The sequence below is a fragment of the Nerophis lumbriciformis genome, linkage group LG33 (genome assembly GCF_033978685.3).
Source record: "Nerophis lumbriciformis linkage group LG33, RoL_Nlum_v2.1, whole genome shotgun sequence".
NCBI classification, from domain to species: domain Eukaryota; kingdom Metazoa; phylum Chordata; class Actinopteri; order Syngnathiformes; family Syngnathidae; genus Nerophis; species Nerophis lumbriciformis.
Genome location: NC_084580.2, coordinates 26,439,956 through 26,460,591, shown reverse-complemented (window position 1 = coordinate 26,460,591; position 20,636 = coordinate 26,439,956). Strand labels below are relative to the sequence as shown.

At 36.7% G+C, this 20,636-nt stretch overlaps 1 protein-coding gene across 2 annotated transcripts in view; it reads left to right on the top strand.

The window, feature by feature from the left end:
- Nucleotides 1–20,636, top strand: part of xrn1 (5'-3' exoribonuclease 1) — a 95,339-nt gene that overhangs the window by 55,190 nt on the left and 19,513 nt on the right. The window contains exons 21-24 of one of the 2 annotated variants that reach the window (XM_061928237.2): nt 16,618–16,731; nt 19,253–19,351; nt 19,693–19,805; nt 19,864–20,010. In XM_061928237.2, the coding sequence (XP_061784221.1) occupies nt 16,618–16,731; nt 19,253–19,351; nt 19,693–19,805; nt 19,864–20,010 (473 nt within the window). Of the gene's footprint in view, nt 1–16,617; nt 16,732–19,252; nt 19,352–19,689; nt 19,806–19,863; nt 20,011–20,636 lie in introns of both variants that reach the window. The other variant, XM_061928236.2, reaches the window with a different exon arrangement.

Genomic DNA, 20,636 nt, shown 5'->3' with positions numbered 1-20,636 from the left:
AGTTGAAATAAAAACAGTCATTGTGTGATTTGTGTGTTCCAGGACATGAGTTAGTTGAAATAAAAACAGTTATTCTGTGATTGTGTGTTCCAGGACATGAGTTAGTTGAAATAAAAAGAGTTATTGTGTGATTGTGTGTTCCAGGACATGAGTTAGTTGAAATAAAAACAGTCATTGTGTGATTGTGTGTTCCAGGACATGAGTTAGTTAAAATAAAAACAGTTATTGTGTGATTGTGTGTTCCAGGACATGAGTTAGTTGAAATAAAAACAGTCATTGTGTGATTGTGTGTTCCAGGACATGAGTTAGTTGAAATAAAAACAGTCATTGTGTGATTGTGTGTTCCAGGACATGAGTTAGTTAAAATAAAAACAGTTATTGTGTGATTGTGTGTTCCAGGACATGAGTTAGTTGAAATAAAAACAGTCATTGTGTGATTGTGTGTTCCAGGACATGAGTTAGTTGAAATAAAAACAGTCATTGTGTGATTGTGTGTTCCAGGACATGAGTTAGTTGAAATAAAAACAGTCATTGTGTGATTGTGTGTTCCAGGACATGAGTTAGTTAAAATAAAAACAGTTATTATGTGATTGTGTGTTCCAGGACATGAGTTAGTTGAAATAAAAACAGTCATTGTGTGATTTGTGTGTTCCAGGACATGAGTTAGTTGAAATAAAAACAGTCATTGTGTGATTTGTGTGTTCCAGGACATGAGTTAGTTAAAATAAAAACAGTTATTGTGTGATTGTGTGTTCCAGGACATGAGTTAGTTAAAATAAAAACAGTTATTGTGTGATTGTGTGTTCCAGGACATGAGTTAGTTGAAATAAAAACAGTTATTGTGTGATTGTGTGTTCCAGGACATGAGTTAGTTGAAATAAAAACAGTTATTGTGTGTTCCAGGACATGAGTTAGTTGAAATAAAAACAGTTATTGTGTGATTGTGTGTTCCAGGACATGAGTTAGTTGAAATAAAAACAGTCATTGTGTGATTGTGTGTTCCAGGACATGAGTTAGTTGAAATAAAAACAGTCATTGTGTGATTTGTGTGTTCCAGGACATGAGTTAGTTGAAATAAAAACAGTTATTCTGTGATTGTGTGTTCCAGGACATGAGTTAGTTGAAATAAAAAGAGTTATTGTGTGATTGTGTGTTCCAGGACATGAGTTAGTTGAAATAAAAACAGTCATTGTGTGATTGTGTGTTCCAGGACATGAGTTAGTTAAAATAAAAACAGTTATTGTGTGATTGTGTGTTCCAGGACATGAGTTAGTTGAAATAAAAACAGTCATTGTGTGATTGTGTGTTCCAGGACATGAGTTAGTTGAAATAAAAACAGTCATTGTGTGATTGTGTGTTCCAGGACATGAGTTAGTTAAAATAAAAACAGTTATTGTGTGATTGTGTGTTCCAGGACATGAGTTAGTTGAAATAAAAACAGTCATTGTGTGATTGTGTGTTCCAGGACATGAGTTAGTTGAAATAAAAACAGTTATTGTGTGATTGTGTGTTCCAGGACATGAGTTAGTTGAAATAAAAACAGTCATTGTGTGATTGTGTGTTCCAGGACATGAGTTAGTTGAAATAAAAACAGTCATTGTGTGATTGTGTGTTCCAGGACATGAGTTAGTTGAAATAAAAACAGTCATTGTGTGATTGTGTGTTCCAGGACATGAGTTAGTTAAAATAAAAACAGTTATTATGTGATTGTGTGTTCCAGGACATGAGTTAGTTGAAATAAAAACAGTCATTGTGTGATTTGTGTGTTCCAGGACATGAGTTAGTTGAAATAAAAACAGTCATTGTGTGATTTGTGTGTTCCAGGACATGAGTTAGTTAAAATAAAAACAGTTATTGTGTGATTGTGTGTTCCAGGACATGAGTTAGTTAAAATAAAAACAGTTATTGTGTGATTGTGTGTTCCAGGACATGAGTTAGTTGAAATAAAAACAGTTATTGTGTGATTGTGTGTTCCAGGACATGAGTTAGTTGAAATAAAAACAGTTATTGTGTGATTGTGTGTTCCAGGACATGAGTTAGTTGAAATAAAAACAGTCATTGTGTGATTGTGTGTTCCAGGACATGAGTTAGTTGAAATAAAAACAGTCATTGTGTGATTTGTGTGTTCCAGGACATGAGTTAGTTGAAATAAAAACAGTTATTGTGTGATTGTGTGTTCCAGGACATGAGTTAGTTAAAATAAAAACAGTTATTATGTGATTGTGTGTTCCAGGACATGAGTTAGTTGAAATAAAAACAGTTATTGTGTGATTGTGTGTTCCAGGACATGAGTTAGTTGAAATAAAAACAGTTATTGTGTGATTGTGTGTTCCAGGACATGAGTTAGTTGAAATAAAAACAGTTATTGTGTGATTGTGTGTTCCAGGACATGAGTTAGTTGAAATAAAAACAGTTATTGTGTGATTGTGTGTTCCAGGACATGAGTTAGTTGAAATAAAAACAGTTATTGTGTGATTGTGTGTTCCAGGACATGAGTTAGTTGAAATAAAAACAGTCATTGTGTGATTGTGTGTTCCAGGACATGAGTTAGTTGAAATAAAAACAGTTATTGTGTGATTGTGTGTTCCAGGACATGAGTTAGTTGAAATAAAAACAGTTATTGTGTGATTGTGTGTTCCAGGACATGAGTTAGTTGAAATAAAAACAGTCATTGTGTGATTGTGTGTTCCAGGACATGAGTTAGTTGAAATAAAAACAGTCATTGTGTGATTGTGTGTTCCAGGACATGAGTTAGTTAAAATAAAAACAGTTATTATGTGATTGTGTGTTCCAGGACATGAGTTAGTTGAAATAAAAACAGTTATTGTGTGATTGTGTGTTCCAGGACATGAGTTAGTTGAAATAAAAACAGTTATTGTGTGATTGTGTGTTCCAGGACATGAGTTAGTTGAAATAAAAACAGTTATTGTGTGATTGTGTGTTCCAGGACATGAGTTAGTTGAAATAAAAACAGTCATTGTGTGATTGTGTGTTCCAGGACATGAGTTAGTTGAAATAAAAACAGTCATTGTGTGATTGTGTGTTCCAGGACATGAGTTAGTTGAAATAAAAACAGTCATTGTGTGATTTGTGTGTTCCAGGACATGAGTTAGTTGAAATAAAAACAGTTATTCTGTGATTGTGTGTTCCAGGACATGAGTTAGTTGAAATAAAAAGAGTTATTGTGTGATTGTGTGTTCCAGGACATGAGTTAGTTGAAATAAAAACAGTCATTGTGTGATTGTGTGTTCCAGGACATGAGTTAGTTAAAATAAAAACAGTTATTGTGTGATTGTGTGTTCCAGGACATGAGTTAGTTGAAATAAAAACAGTCATTGTGTGATTGTGTGTTCCAGGACATGAGTTAGTTGAAATAAAAACAGTCATTGTGTGATTGTGTGTTCCAGGACATGAGTTAGTTAAAATAAAAACAGTTATTGTGTGATTGTGTGTTCCAGGACATGAGTTAGTTGAAATAAAAACAGTCATTGTGTGATTGTGTGTTCCAGGACATGAGTTAGTTGAAATAAAAACAGTCATTGTGTGATTGTGTGTTCCAGGACATGAGTTAGTTGAAATAAAAACAGTCATTGTGTGATTGTGTGTTCCAGGACATGAGTTAGTTAAAATAAAAACAGTTATTATGTGATTGTGTGTTCCAGGACATGAGTTAGTTGAAATAAAAACAGTCATTGTGTGATTTGTGTGTTCCAGGACATGAGTTAGTTGAAATAAAAACAGTCATTGTGTGATTTGTGTGTTCCAGGACATGAGTTAGTTAAAATAAAAACAGTTATTGTGTGATTGTGTGTTCCAGGACATGAGTTAGTTAAAATAAAAACAGTTATTGTGTGATTGTGTGTTCCAGGACATGAGTTAGTTGAAATAAAAACAGTTATTGTGTGATTGTGTGTTCCAGGACATGAGTTAGTTGAAATAAAAACAGTTATTGTGTGTTCCAGGACATGAGTTAGTTGAAATAAAAACAGTTATTGTGTGATTGTGTGTTCCAGGACATGAGTTAGTTGAAATAAAAACAGTCATTGTGTGATTGTGTGTTCCAGGACATGAGTTAGTTGAAATAAAAACAGTCATTGTGTGATTTGTGTGTTCCAGGACATGAGTTAGTTGAAATAAAAACAGTTATTCTGTGATTGTGTGTTCCAGGACATGAGTTAGTTGAAATAAAAAGAGTTATTGTGTGATTGTGTGTTCCAGGACATGAGTTAGTTGAAATAAAAACAGTCATTGTGTGATTGTGTGTTCCAGGACATGAGTTAGTTAAAATAAAAACAGTTATTGTGTGATTGTGTGTTCCAGGACATGAGTTAGTTGAAATAAAAACAGTCATTGTGTGATTGTGTGTTCCAGGACATGAGTTAGTTGAAATAAAAACAGTCATTGTGTGATTGTGTGTTCCAGGACATGAGTTAGTTAAAATAAAAACAGTTATTGTGTGATTGTGTGTTCCAGGACATGAGTTAGTTGAAATAAAAACAGTCATTGTGTGATTGTGTGTTCCAGGACATGAGTTAGTTGAAATAAAAACAGTTATTGTGTGATTGTGTGTTCCAGGACATGAGTTAGTTGAAATAAAAACAGTCATTGTGTGATTGTGTGTTCCAGGACATGAGTTAGTTGAAATAAAAACAGTCATTGTGTGATTGTGTGTTCCAGGACATGAGTTAGTTGAAATAAAAACAGTCATTGTGTGATTGTGTGTTCCAGGACATGAGTTAGTTAAAATAAAAACAGTTATTATGTGATTGTGTGTTCCAGGACATGAGTTAGTTGAAATAAAAACAGTCATTGTGTGATTTGTGTGTTCCAGGACATGAGTTAGTTGAAATAAAAACAGTCATTGTGTGATTTGTGTGTTCCAGGACATGAGTTAGTTAAAATAAAAACAGTTATTGTGTGATTGTGTGTTCCAGGACATGAGTTAGTTAAAATAAAAACAGTTATTGTGTGATTGTGTGTTCCAGGACATGAGTTAGTTGAAATAAAAACAGTTATTGTGTGATTGTGTGTTCCAGGACATGAGTTAGTTGAAATAAAAACAGTTATTGTGTGATTGTGTGTTCCAGGACATGAGTTAGTTGAAATAAAAACAGTCATTGTGTGATTGTGTGTTCCAGGACATGAGTTAGTTGAAATAAAAACAGTCATTGTGTGATTTGTGTGTTCCAGGACATGAGTTAGTTGAAATAAAAACAGTTATTGTGTGATTGTGTGTTCCAGGACATGAGTTAGTTAAAATAAAAACAGTTATTATGTGATTGTGTGTTCCAGGACATGAGTTAGTTGAAATAAAAACAGTTATTGTGTGATTGTGTGTTCCAGGACATGAGTTAGTTGAAATAAAAACAGTTATTGTGTGATTGTGTGTTCCAGGACATGAGTTAGTTGAAATAAAAACAGTTATTGTGTGATTGTGTGTTCCAGGACATGAGTTAGTTGAAATAAAAACAGTTATTGTGTGATTGTGTGTTCCAGGACATGAGTTAGTTGAAATAAAAACAGTTATTGTGTGATTGTGTGTTCCAGGACATGAGTTAGTTGAAATAAAAACAGTTATTGTGTGATTGTGTGTTCCAGGACATGAGTTAGTTGAAATAAAAACAGTCATTGTGTGATTGTGTGTTCCAGGACATGAGTTAGTTAAAATAAAAACAGTTATTATGTGATTGTGTGTTCCAGGACATGAGTTAGTTGAAATAAAAACAGTTATTGTGTGATTGTGTGTTCCAGGACATGAGTTAGTTGAAATAAAAACAGTTATTGTGTGATTGTGTGTTCCAGGACATGAGTTAGTTGAAATAAAAACAGTTATTGTGTGATTGTGTGTTCCAGGACATGAGTTAGTTGAAATAAAAACAGTCATTGTGTGATTGTGTGTTCCAGGACATGAGTTAGTTGAAATAAAAACAGTCATTGTGTGATTTGTGTGTTCCAGGACATGAGTTAGTTGAAATAAAAACAGTTATTCTGTGATTGTGTGTTCCAGGACATGAGTTAGTTGAAATAAAAAGAGTTATTGTGTGATTGTGTGTTCCAGGACATGAGTTAGTTGAAATAAAAACAGTCATTGTGTGATTGTGTGTTCCAGGACATGAGTTAGTTAAAATAAAAACAGTTATTGTGTGATTGTGTGTTCCAGGACATGAGTTAGTTGAAATAAAAACAGTCATTGTGTGATTGTGTGTTCCAGGACATGAGTTAGTTGAAATAAAAACAGTCATTGTGTGATTGTGTGTTCCAGGACATGAGTTAGTTAAAATAAAAACAGTTATTGTGTGATTGTGTGTTCCAGGACATGAGTTAGTTGAAATAAAAACAGTCATTGTGTGATTGTGTGTTCCAGGACATGAGTTAGTTGAAATAAAAACAGTCATTGTGTGATTGTGTGTTCCAGGACATGAGTTAGTTGAAATAAAAACAGTCATTGTGTGATTGTGTGTTCCAGGACATGAGTTAGTTAAAATAAAAACAGTTATTATGTGATTGTGTGTTCCAGGACATGAGTTAGTTGAAATAAAAACAGTCATTGTGTGATTTGTGTGTTCCAGGACATGAGTTAGTTGAAATAAAAACAGTCATTGTGTGATTTGTGTGTTCCAGGACATGAGTTAGTTAAAATAAAAACAGTTATTGTGTGATTGTGTGTTCCAGGACATGAGTTAGTTAAAATAAAAACAGTTATTGTGTGATTGTGTGTTCCAGGACATGAGTTAGTTGAAATAAAAACAGTTATTGTGTGATTGTGTGTTCCAGGACATGAGTTAGTTGAAATAAAAACAGTTATTGTGTGATTGTGTGTTCCAGGACATGAGTTAGTTGAAATAAAAACAGTTATTGTGTGATTGTGTGTTCCAGGACATGAGTTAGTTGAAATAAAAACAGTCATTGTGTGATTGTGTGTTCCAGGACATGAGTTAGTTGAAATAAAAACAGTCATTGTGTGATTTGTGTGTTCCAGGACATGAGTTAGTTGAAATAAAAACAGTTATTCTGTGATTGTGTGTTCCAGGACATGAGTTAGTTGAAATAAAAAGAGTTATTGTGTGATTGTGTGTTCCAGGACATGAGTTAGTTGAAATAAAAACAGTCATTGTGTGATTGTGTGTTCCAGGACATGAGTTAGTTAAAATAAAAACAGTTATTGTGTGATTGTGTGTTCCAGGACATGAGTTAGTTGAAATAAAAACAGTTATTGTGTGATTGTGTGTTCCAGGACATGAGTTAGTTGAAATAAAAACAGTCATTGTGTGATTGTGTGTTCCAGGACATGAGTTAGTTAAAATAAAAACAGTTATTGTGTGATTGTGTGTTCCAGGACATGAGTTAGTTGAAATAAAAACAGTCATTGTGTGATTGTGTGTTCCAGGACATGAGTTAGTTGAAATAAAAACAGTCATTGTGTGATTGTGTGTTCCAGGACATGAGTTAGTTGAAATAAAAACAGTCATTGTGTGATTGTGTGTTCCAGGACATGAGTTAGTTAAAATAAAAACAGTTATTATGTGATTGTGTGTTCCAGGACATGAGTTAGTTGAAATAAAAACAGTCATTGTGTGATTTGTGTGTTCCAGGACATGAGTTAGTTGAAATAAAAACAGTTATTGTGTGATTTGTGTGTTCCAGGACATGAGTTAGTTAAAATAAAAACAGTTATTGTGTGATTGTGTGTTCCAGGACATGAGTTAGTTAAAATAAAAACAGTTATTGTGTGATTGTGTGTTCCAGGACATGAGTTAGTTGAAATAAAAACAGTTATTGTGTGATTGTGTGTTCCAGGACATGAGTTAGTTGAAATAAAAACAGTTATTGTGTGATTGTGTGTTCCAGGACATGAGTTAGTTGAAATAAAAACAGTTATTGTGTGATTGTGTGTTCCAGGACATGAGTTAGTTGAAATAAAAACAGTCATTGTGTGATTTGTGTGTTCCAGGACATGAGTTAGTTGAAATAAAAACAGTTATTGTGTGATTGTGTGTTCCAGGACATGAGTTAGTTAAAATAAAAACAGTTATTATGTGATTGTGTGTTCCAGGACATGAGTTAGTTGAAATAAAAACAGTTATTGTGTGATTGTGTGTTCCAGGACATGAGTTAGTTGAAATAAAAACAGTTATTGTGTGATTGTGTGTTCCAGGACATGAGTTAGTTGAAATAAAAACAGTTATTGTGTGATTGTGTGTTCCAGGACATGAGTTAGTTGAAATAAAAACAGTTATTGTGTGATTGTGTGTTCCAGGACATGAGTTAGTTGAAATAAAAACAGTTATTGTGTGATTGTGTGTTCCAGGACATGAGTTAGTTGAAATAAAAACAGTTATTGTGTGATTGTGTGTTCCAGGACATGAGTTAGTTGAAATAAAAACAGTTATTGTGTGATTGTGTGTTCCAGGACATGAGTTAGTTGAAATAAAAACAGTCATTGTGTGATTGTGTGTTCCAGGACATGAGTTAGTTGAAATAAAAACAGTCATTGTGTGATTGTGTGTTCCAGGACATGAGTTAGTTAAAATAAAAACAGTTATTATGTGATTGTGTGTTCCAGGACATGAGTTAGTTGAAATAAAAACAGTTATTGTGTGATTGTGTGTTCCAGGACATGAGTTAGTTGAAATAAAAACAGTTATTGTGTGATTGTGTGTTCCAGGACATGAGTTAGTTGAAATAAAAACAGTTATTGTGTGATTGTGTGTTCCAGGACATGAGTTAGTTGAAATAAAAACAGTCATTGTGTGATTGTGTGTTCCAGGACATGAGTTAGTTGAAATAAAAACAGTCATTGTGTGATTTGTGTGTTCCAGGACATGAGTTAGTTGAAATAAAAACAGTTATTCTGTGATTGTGTGTTCCAGGACATGAGTTAGTTGAAATAAAAAGAGTTATTGTGTGATTGTGTGTTCCAGGACATGAGTTAGTTGAAATAAAAACAGTCATTGTGTGATTGTGTGTTCCAGGACATGAGTTAGTTAAAATAAAAACAGTTATTGTGTGATTGTGTGTTCCAGGACATGAGTTAGTTGAAATAAAAACAGTCATTGTGTGATTGTGTGTTCCAGGACATGAGTTAGTTGAAATAAAAACAGTCATTGTGTGATTGTGTGTTCCAGGACATGAGTTAGTTGAAATAAAAACAGTTATTGTGTGATTGTGTGTTCCAGGACATGAGTTAGTTGAAATAAAAACAGTCATTGTGTGATTGTGTGTTCCAGGACATGAGTTAGTTGAAATAAAAACAGTCATTGTGTGATTGTGTGTTCCAGGACATGAGTTAGTTGAAATAAAAACAGTCATTGTGTGATTGTGTGTTCCAGGACATGAGTTAGTTAAAATAAAAACAGTTATTATGTGATTGTGTGTTCCAGGACATGAGTTAGTTGAAATAAAAACAGTCATTGTGTGATTTGTGTGTTCCAGGACATGAGTTAGTTGAAATAAAAACAGTCATTGTGTGATTTGTGTGTTCCAGGACATGAGTTAGTTAAAATAAAAACAGTTATTGTGTGATTGTGTGTTCCAGGACATGAGTTAGTTAAAATAAAAACAGTTATTGTGTGATTGTGTGTTCCAGGACATGAGTTAGTTGAAATAAAAACAGTTATTGTGTGATTGTGTGTTCCAGGACATGAGTTAGTTGAAATAAAAACAGTTATTGTGTGATTGTGTGTTCCAGGACATGAGTTAGTTGAAATAAAAACAGTCATTGTGTGATTGTGTGTTCCAGGACATGAGTTAGTTGAAATAAAAACAGTCATTGTGTGATTTGTGTGTTCCAGGACATGAGTTAGTTGAAATAAAAACAGTTATTCTGTGATTGTGTGTTCCAGGACATGAGTTAGTTGAAATAAAAAGAGTTATTGTGTGATTGTGTGTTCCAGGACATGAGTTAGTTGAAATAAAAACAGTCATTGTGTGATTGTGTGTTCCAGGACATGAGTTAGTTAAAATAAAAACAGTTATTGTGTGATTGTGTGTTCCAGGACATGAGTTAGTTGAAATAAAAACAGTCATTGTGTGATTGTGTGTTCCAGGACATGAGTTAGTTGAAATAAAAACAGTCATTGTGTGATTGTGTGTTCCAGGACATGAGTTAGTTAAAATAAAAACAGTTATTGTGTGATTGTGTGTTCCAGGACATGAGTTAGTTGAAATAAAAACAGTCATTGTGTGATTGTGTGTTCCAGGACATGAGTTAGTTGAAATAAAAACAGTCATTGTGTGATTGTGTGTTCCAGGACATGAGTTAGTTGAAATAAAAACAGTCATTGTGTGATTGTGTGTTCCAGGACATGAGTTAGTTAAAATAAAAACAGTTATTATGTGATTGTGTGTTCCAGGACATGAGTTAGTTGAAATAAAAACAGTCATTGTGTGATTTGTGTGTTCCAGGACATGAGTTAGTTGAAATAAAAACAGTCATTGTGTGATTTGTGTGTTCCAGGACATGAGTTAGTTAAAATAAAAACAGTTATTGTGTGATTGTGTGTTCCAGGACATGAGTTAGTTAAAATAAAAACAGTTATTGTGTGATTGTGTGTTCCAGGACATGAGTTAGTTGAAATAAAAACAGTTATTGTGTGATTGTGTGTTCCAGGACATGAGTTAGTTGAAATAAAAACAGTTATTGTGTGATTGTGTGTTCCAGGACATGAGTTAGTTGAAATAAAAACAGTTATTGTGTGATTGTGTGTTCCAGGACATGAGTTAGTTGAAATAAAAACAGTCATTGTGTGATTGTGTGTTCCAGGACATGAGTTAGTTGAAATAAAAACAGTCATTGTGTGATTTGTGTGTTCCAGGACATGAGTTAGTTGAAATAAAAACAGTTATTCTGTGATTGTGTGTTCCAGGACATGAGTTAGTTGAAATAAAAAGAGTTATTGTGTGATTGTGTGTTCCAGGACATGAGTTAGTTGAAATAAAAACAGTCATTGTGTGATTGTGTGTTCCAGGACATGAGTTAGTTAAAATAAAAACAGTTATTGTGTGATTGTGTGTTCCAGGACATGAGTTAGTTGAAATAAAAACAGTCATTGTGTGATTGTGTGTTCCAGGACATGAGTTAGTTGAAATAAAAACAGTCATTGTGTGATTGTGTGTTCCAGGACATGAGTTAGTTAAAATAAAAACAGTTATTGTGTGATTGTGTGTTCCAGGACATGAGTTAGTTGAAATAAAAACAGTCATTGTGTGATTGTGTGTTCCAGGACATGAGTTAGTTGAAATAAAAACAGTCATTGTGTGATTGTGTGTTCCAGGACATGAGTTAGTTGAAATAAAAACAGTCATTGTGTGATTGTGTGTTCCAGGACATGAGTTAGTTAAAATAAAAACAGTTATTATGTGATTGTGTGTTCCAGGACATGAGTTAGTTGAAATAAAAACAGTCATTGTGTGATTTGTGTGTTCCAGGACATGAGTTAGTTGAAATAAAAACAGTCATTGTGTGATTTGTGTGTTCCAGGACATGAGTTAGTTAAAATAAAAACAGTTATTGTGTGATTGTGTGTTCCAGGACATGAGTTAGTTAAAATAAAAACAGTTATTGTGTGATTGTGTGTTCCAGGACATGAGTTAGTTGAAATAAAAACAGTTATTGTGTGATTGTGTGTTCCAGGACATGAGTTAGTTGAAATAAAAACAGTTATTGTGTGATTGTGTGTTCCAGGACATGAGTTAGTTGAAATAAAAACAGTCATTGTGTGATTGTGTGTTCCAGGACATGAGTTAGTTGAAATAAAAACAGTCATTGTGTGATTTGTGTGTTCCAGGACATGAGTTAGTTGAAATAAAAACAGTTATTGTGTGATTGTGTGTTCCAGGACATGAGTTAGTTAAAATAAAAACAGTTATTATGTGATTGTGTGTTCCAGGACATGAGTTAGTTGAAATAAAAACAGTTATTGTGTGATTGTGTGTTCCAGGACATGAGTTAGTTGAAATAAAAACAGTTATTGTGTGATTGTGTGTTCCAGGACATGAGTTAGTTGAAATAAAAACAGTTATTGTGTGATTGTGTGTTCCAGGACATGAGTTAGTTGAAATAAAAACAGTTATTGTGTGATTGTGTGTTCCAGGACATGAGTTAGTTGAAATAAAAACAGTTATTGTGTGATTGTGTGTTCCAGGACATGAGTTAGTTGAAATAAAAACAGTCATTGTGTGATTGTGTGTTCCAGGACATGAGTTAGTTGAAATAAAAACAGTTATTGTGTGATTGTGTGTTCCAGGACATGAGTTAGTTGAAATAAAAACAGTTATTGTGTGTTCCAGGACATGAGTTAGTTGAAATAAAAACAGTCATTGTGTGATTGTGTGTTCCAGGACATGAGTTAGTTGAAATAAAAACAGTCATTGTGTGATTGTGTGTTCCAGGACATGAGTTAGTTAAAATAAAAACAGTTATTATGTGATTGTGTGTTCCAGGACATGAGTTAGTTGAAATAAAAACAGTTATTGTGTGATTGTGTGTTCCAGGACATGAGTTAGTTGAAATAAAAACAGTTATTGTGTGATTGTGTGTTCCAGGACATGAGTTAGTTGAAATAAAAACAGTTATTGTGTGATTGTGTGTTCCAGGACATGAGTTAGTTGAAATAAAAACAGTCATTGTGTGATTGTGTGTTCCAGGACATGAGTTAGTTGAAATAAAAACAGTCATTGTGTGATTTGTGTGTTCCAGGACATGAGTTAGTTGAAATAAAAACAGTTATTCTGTGATTGTGTGTTCCAGGACATGAGTTAGTTGAAATAAAAAGAGTTATTGTGTGATTGTGTGTTCCAGGACATGAGTTAGTTGAAATAAAAACAGTCATTGTGTGATTGTGTGTTCCAGGACATGAGTTAGTTAAAATAAAAACAGTTATTGTGTGATTGTGTGTTCCAGGACATGAGTTAGTTGAAATAAAAACAGTCATTGTGTGATTGTGTGTTCCAGGACATGAGTTAGTTGAAATAAAAACAGTCATTGTGTGATTGTGTGTTCCAGGACATGAGTTAGTTAAAATAAAAACAGTTATTGTGTGATTGTGTGTTCCAGGACATGAGTTAGTTGAAATAAAAACAGTCATTGTGTGATTGTGTGTTCCAGGACATGAGTTAGTTGAAATAAAAACAGTCATTGTGTGATTGTGTGTTCCAGGACATGAGTTAGTTGAAATAAAAACAGTCATTGTGTGATTGTGTGTTCCAGGACATGAGTTAGTTAAAATAAAAACAGTTATTATGTGATTGTGTGTTCCAGGACATGAGTTAGTTGAAATAAAAACAGTCATTGTGTGATTTGTGTGTTCCAGGACATGAGTTAGTTGAAATAAAAACAGTCATTGTGTGATTTGTGTGTTCCAGGACATGAGTTAGTTAAAATAAAAACAGTTATTGTGTGATTGTGTGTTCCAGGACATGAGTTAGTTAAAATAAAAACAGTTATTGTGTGATTGTGTGTTCCAGGACATGAGTTAGTTGAAATAAAAACAGTTATTGTGTGATTGTGTGTTCCAGGACATGAGTTAGTTGAAATAAAAACAGTTATTGTGTGATTGTGTGTTCCAGGACATGAGTTAGTTGAAATAAAAACAGTTATTGTGTGATTGTGTGTTCCAGGACATGAGTTAGTTGAAATAAAAACAGTCATTGTGTGATTGTGTGTTCCAGGACATGAGTTAGTTGAAATAAAAACAGTCATTGTGTGATTTGTGTGTTCCAGGACATGAGTTAGTTGAAATAAAAACAGTTATTGTGTGATTGTGTGTTCCAGGACATGAGTTAGTTGAAATAAAAACAGTTATTCTGTGATTGTGTGTTCCAGGACATGAGTTAGTTGAAATAAAAAGAGTTATTGTGTGATTGTGTGTTCCAGGACATGAGTTAGTTGAAATAAAAACAGTCATTGTGTGATTGTGTGTTCCAGGACATGAGTTAGTTAAAATAAAAACAGTTATTGTGTGATTGTGTGTTCCAGGACATGAGTTAGTTGAAATAAAAACAGTTATTGTGTGATTGTGTGTTCCAGGACATGAGTTAGTTGAAATAAAAACAGTCATTGTGTGATTGTGTGTTCCAGGACATGAGTTAGTTAAAATAAAAACAGTTATTGTGTGATTGTGTGTTCCAGGACATGAGTTAGTTGAAATAAAAACAGTCATTGTGTGATTGTGTGTTCCAGGACATGAGTTAGTTGAAATAAAAACAGTCATTGTGTGATTGTGTGTTCCAGGACATGAGTTAGTTGAAATAAAAACAGTCATTGTGTGATTGTGTGTTCCAGGACATGAGTTAGTTAAAATAAAAACAGTTATTATGTGATTGTGTGTTCCAGGACATGAGTTAGTTGAAATAAAAACAGTCATTGTGTGATTTGTGTGTTCCAGGACATGAGTTAGTTGAAATAAAAACAGTTATTGTGTGATTTGTGTGTTCCAGGACATGAGTTAGTTAAAATAAAAACAGTTATTGTGTGATTGTGTGTTCCAGGACATGAGTTAGTTAAAATAAAAACAGTTATTGTGTGATTGTGTGTTCCAGGACATGAGTTAGTTGAAATAAAAACAGTTATTGTGTGATTGTGTGTTCCAGGACATGAGTTAGTTGAAATAAAAACAGTTATTGTGTGATTGTGTGTTCCAGGACATGAGTTAGTTGAAATAAAAACAGTTATTGTGTGATTGTGTGTTCCAGGACATGAGTTAGTTGAAATAAAAACAGTCATTGTGTGATTTGTGTGTTCCAGGACATGAGTTAGTTGAAATAAAAACAGTTATTGTGTGATTGTGTGTTCCAGGACATGAGTTAGTTAAAATAAAAACAGTTATTATGTGATTGTGTGTTCCAGGACATGAGTTAGTTGAAATAAAAACAGTTATTGTGTGATTGTGTGTTCCAGGACATGAGTTAGTTGAAATAAAAACAGTTATTGTGTGATTGTGTGTTCCAGGACATGAGTTAGTTGAAATAAAAACAGTCATTGTGTGATTGTGTGTTCCAGGACATGAGTTAGTTGAAATAAAAACAGTTATTGTGTGATTGTGTGTTCCAGGACATGAGTTAGTTGAAATAAAAACAGTCATTGTGTGATTGTGTGTTCCAGGACATGAGTTAGTTGAAATAAAAACAGTTATTGTGTGATTGTGTGTTCCAGGACATGAGTTAGTTGAAATAAAAACAGTTATTGTGTGATTGTGTGTTCCAGGACATGAGTTAGTTGAAATAAAAACAGTCATTGTGTGATTGTGTGTTCCAGGACATGAGTTAGTTGAAATAAAAACAGTCATTGTGTGATTGTGTGTTCCAGGACATGAGTTAGTTAAAATAAAAACAGTTATTATGTGATTGTGTGTTCCAGGACATGAGTTAGTTGAAATAAAAACAGTTATTGTGTGATTGTGTGTTCCAGGACATGAGTTAGTTGAAATAAAAACAGTTATTGTGTGATTGTGTGTTCCAGGACATGAGTTAGTTGAAATAAAAACAGTTATTGTGTGATTGTGTGTTCCAGGACATGAGTTAGTTGAAATAAAAACAGTCATTGTGTGATTGTGTGTTCCAGGACATGAGTTAGTTGAAATAAAAACAGTCATTGTGTGATTTGTGTGTTCCAGGACATGAGTTAGTTGAAATAAAAACAGTTATTCTGTGATTGTGTGTTCCAGGACATGAGTTAGTTGAAATAAAAAGAGTTATTGTGTGATTGTGTGTTCCAGGACATGAGTTAGTTGAAATAAAAACAGTCATTGTGTGATTGTGTGTTCCAGGACATGAGTTAGTTAAAATAAAAACAGTTATTGTGTGATTGTGTGTTCCAGGACATGAGTTAGTTGAAATAAAAACAGTCATTGTGTGATTGTGTGTTCCAGGACATGAGTTAGTTGAAATAAAAACAGTCATTGTGTGATTGTGTGTTCCAGGACATGAGTTAGTTGAAATAAAAACAGTTATTGTGTGATTGTGTGTTCCAGGACATGAGTTAGTTGAAATAAAAACAGTCATTGTGTGATTGTGTGTTCCAGGACATGAGTTAGTTGAAATAAAAACAGTCATTGTGTGATTGTGTGTTCCAGGACATGAGTTAGTTGAAATAAAAACAGTCATTGTGTGATTGTGTGTTCCAGGACATGAGTTAGTTAAAATAAAAACAGTTATTATGTGATTGTGTGTTCCAGGACATGAGTTAGTTGAAATAAAAACAGTCATTGTGTGATTTGTGTGTTCCAGGACATGAGTTAGTTGAAATAAAAACAGTCATTGTGTGATTTGTGTGTTCCAGGACATGAGTTAGTTAAAATAAAAACAGTTATTGTGTGATTGTGTGTTCCAGGACATGAGTTAGTTAAAATAAAAACAGTTATTGTGTGATTGTGTGTTCCAGGACATGAGTTAGTTGAAATAAAAACAGTTATTGTGTGATTGTGTGTTCCAGGACATGAGTTAGTTGAAATAAAAACAGTTATTGTGTGATTGTGTGTTCCAGGACATGAGCTAGTTGAAATAAAAACAGTCATTGTGTGATTGTGTGTTCCAAGACATGAGTTAGTTGAAATAAAAACAGTTATTGTGTGTTCCAGGACATGAGTTAGTTGAAATAAAAAGAGTTATTGTGTGTTCCAGGACATCAAGGCCTTTCATTCCTCCTTGAGCACCTTCAGCAGCCTAGAAGAACTATTCCCTCCTCACACCACCGTCTTCATGGTGGCCAACCCCTACTACGCCGCCATGGGAGAGGTGTGTGCACCACACCACTACATCACACTCCTACCACAACTACATCACACTCCTGTCACCACTACATCACACTCCTGTCACCACTACATCACACTCCTACCACAACTACATCACACTCCTGTCACCACTACATCACACTCCTGTCACCACTACATCACACTCCTGTCACCACTACATCACACTCCTACCACAACTACATCACACTCCTGTCACCACTACATCACACTCCTGTCACCACTACATCACACTCCTACCACAACTACATCACACTCCTGTCACCACTACATCACACTCCTGTCACCACTACATCACACTCCTACCACCACTACATCACACTCCTGTCACCACTACATCACACCCCTACCACAACTACATCACACCCCTACCACCACTACATCACACCCCTACCACCACTACATCACACTCCTCTCACCACTACATCACACTCCTACCACCACTACATCACACTCCTACCACCACTACATCACACTCCTACCACCACTACATCACACTCCTGTCACCACTACATCACACTCCTGTCACCACTACATCACACTCCTGTCACCACTACATCACACTCCTACCACCACTACATCACACTCCTACCACCACTACATCACACTCCTACCACCACTACATCACACTCCTACCACCACTACATCACACTCCTACCACCACTACATCACACTCCTGCCACCACTACATCACACTCCTGTCACCACTACATCACACTCCTACCACCACTACATCACACTCCTACCACCACTACATTACACTCCTGCCACCACTACATCACACTCCTGTCACCACTACATCACACTCCTGTCACCACTACATCACACTCCTGTCACCACTACATCACACTCCTGTCACCACTACATCACACTCCTACCACAACTACATCACACTCCTGTCACCACTACATCACACTCCTACCACCACTACATCACACTCCTACCACCACTACATCACACTCCTGTCACCACTACATCACACTCCTGTCACCACTACATCACACTCCTACCACCACTACATCACACTCCTACCACCACTACATCACACTCCTGTCACCACTACATCACACTCCTGTCACCACTACATCACACTCCTACCACCACTACATCACACTCCTGTCACCACTACATCACACTCCTGTCACCACTACATCACACTCCTGTCACCACTACATCACACTCCTACCACCACTACATCACACTCCTACCACAACTACATCACACTCCTACCACCACTACATCACACTCCTGTCACCACTACATCACACTCCTGTCACCACTACATCACACTCCTACCACCACTACATCACACTCCTACCACCACTACATCACACTCCTACCACCACTACATCACACTCCTGTCACCACTACATCACACTCCTACCACAACTACATCACACTCCTACCACCACTACATCACACTCCTGTCACCACTACATCACACTCCTGTCACCACTACATCACACTCCTGTCACCACTACATCACACTCCTGTCACCACTACATCACACTCCTGTCACCACTACATCACACTCCTGTCACCACTACATCACACTCCTGTCACCACTACATCACACTCCTGTCACCACTACATCACACTCCTGTCACCACTACATCACACTCCTGCCACCACTACATCACACTCCTGTCACCACTATATCACACTCCTGTCACCACTACATCACACTCCTACCACAACTACATCACACCCCTACCACTACTACATCACACTCCTACCACCACTACATCACACTCCTGTCACCACTACATCACACTCCTACCACCACTACATCACACTCCTGTCACCACTACATCACACTCCTACCACAACTACATCACACCCCTACCACTACTACATCACACTCCTGTCACCACTACATCACACTCCTGCCACCACTACATCACACTCCTGTCACCACTACATCACACTCCTGTCACCACTACATCACACTCCTACCACCACTACATCACACTCCTACCACCACTACATCACACTCCTGTCACCACTACATCACACTCCTACCACCACTACATCACTCTCCTGTCACCACTACATCACACTCCTGTCACCACTACATCACACTCCTGTCACCACTACATCACACTCCTGTCACCACTACATCACACTCCTGTCACCACTACATCACACTCCTGTCACCACTACATCACACTCCTACCACCACTACATCACACTCCTACCACCACTACATCACACTCCTGTCACCACTACATCACACTCCTACCACTACTACATCACACTCCTGTCACCACTACATCACACTCCTACCACAACTACATCACACTCCTGTCACCACTACATCACACTCCTGTCACCACTACATCACACTCCTGTCACCACTACATCCCACTCCTACCACCACTACATCACACTCCTGCCACCACTACATCACACTCCTACCACCACTACATCACACTCCTGCCACCACTACATCACACTCCTACCACCACTACATCACAGGAAGTAGACTAACTCCTTCCTGTCCCCAGGTGCAAGACTCCAGTGATGTCATCAAAGAAGGTCGTATACGTGTGGTCTTCAACGTGCCGCATGAACCACAACTGGAGGCTCTCATCCACAACCAGCATGTAAGACTTACTCACACTCACACTTACTTACTCACACTTACTCACTTATTTCCTTACTTACTCACACTTACTCACTTATTTCCTTACTTACTCACACTTACTCACGTATTTCCTTACTTACTCACACTTACTCACTTATTTCCTTACTTACTCACACTTACTCACTTATTTCCTTACTTACTCACACTTACTCACTTATTTCCTTACTTACTCACACTTACTCACGTATTTCCTTACTTACTCACACTTACTCACTGACTTACACAACCAGCATGTAAATATATATATTGTATGTAGTTGTGATGTAGAGAGTAGTTGCGGTGTGTTGTGTTTGCCAGAAGTACAGTGTGAAGTACAGTCCTGGGTATGTGGTGGCGTCCCGTCTGGGTATGACCAGCTACCTGGTGTCGCGCTTCTCCGGCAGCATCTTCATCGGCAGAGGCAGCAAAAAGAAGTGAGTGTGCATGTTTGGCAACCAAGAACGTTGCTCAAAGGACTCTTTTGCCGCTCAGTCCATGTGGCGAGCAGAAAGCCAACGTGGGCCTCAACCTGAAGTTCAACAAGAAGAACGAGGAGGTCCCCGGCTACACCAGGAGGACCGAGAAGGAGTGGCTCTACTCCGCCGCCGTGGAGGAGCTTTTGGCGGAATACCTGGACAGGTGAGGAAACGCCATTTTAGTCCACCAGGTAGGACGACGGTGTTGGGAACTTGTGGTGTGGACAGGTTCTCCGAGGTGTTTGATGTTGGGAACTTGTGGTGTGGACAGGTTCTCCGAGGCGTTTGATGTTGGGAACTTGTGGTGTGGACAGGTTCTCCGAGATGTTTGATGTTGGGAACTTGTGATGTGGACAGGTTCTCCGAGGCGTTTGATGTTGGGAACTTGTGGTGTGGACAGGTTCTCCGAGATGTTTGATGTTGGGAACTTGTGGTGTGGACAGGTTCTCCGAGGTGTTTGATGTTGGGAACTTGTGGTGTGGACAGGTTCTCCGAGGCGTTTGATGTTGGGAACTTGTGGTGTGGACAGGTTCTCCGAGGTGTTTGATGTTGGGAACTTGTGGTGTGGACAGGTTCTCCGAGGTGTTTGATGTTGGGAACTTGTGGTGTGGACAGGTTCTCCGAGGCATTTGATGTTTGGAACTTGTGGTGTGGACAGGTTCTCCGAGGTGTTTGATGTTGGGAACTTGTGGTGTGGACAGGTTCTCCGAGATGTTTGATGTTGGGAACTTGTGGTGTGGACAGGTTCTCCGAGGCGTTTGATGTTGGGAACTTGTGGTGTGGACAGGT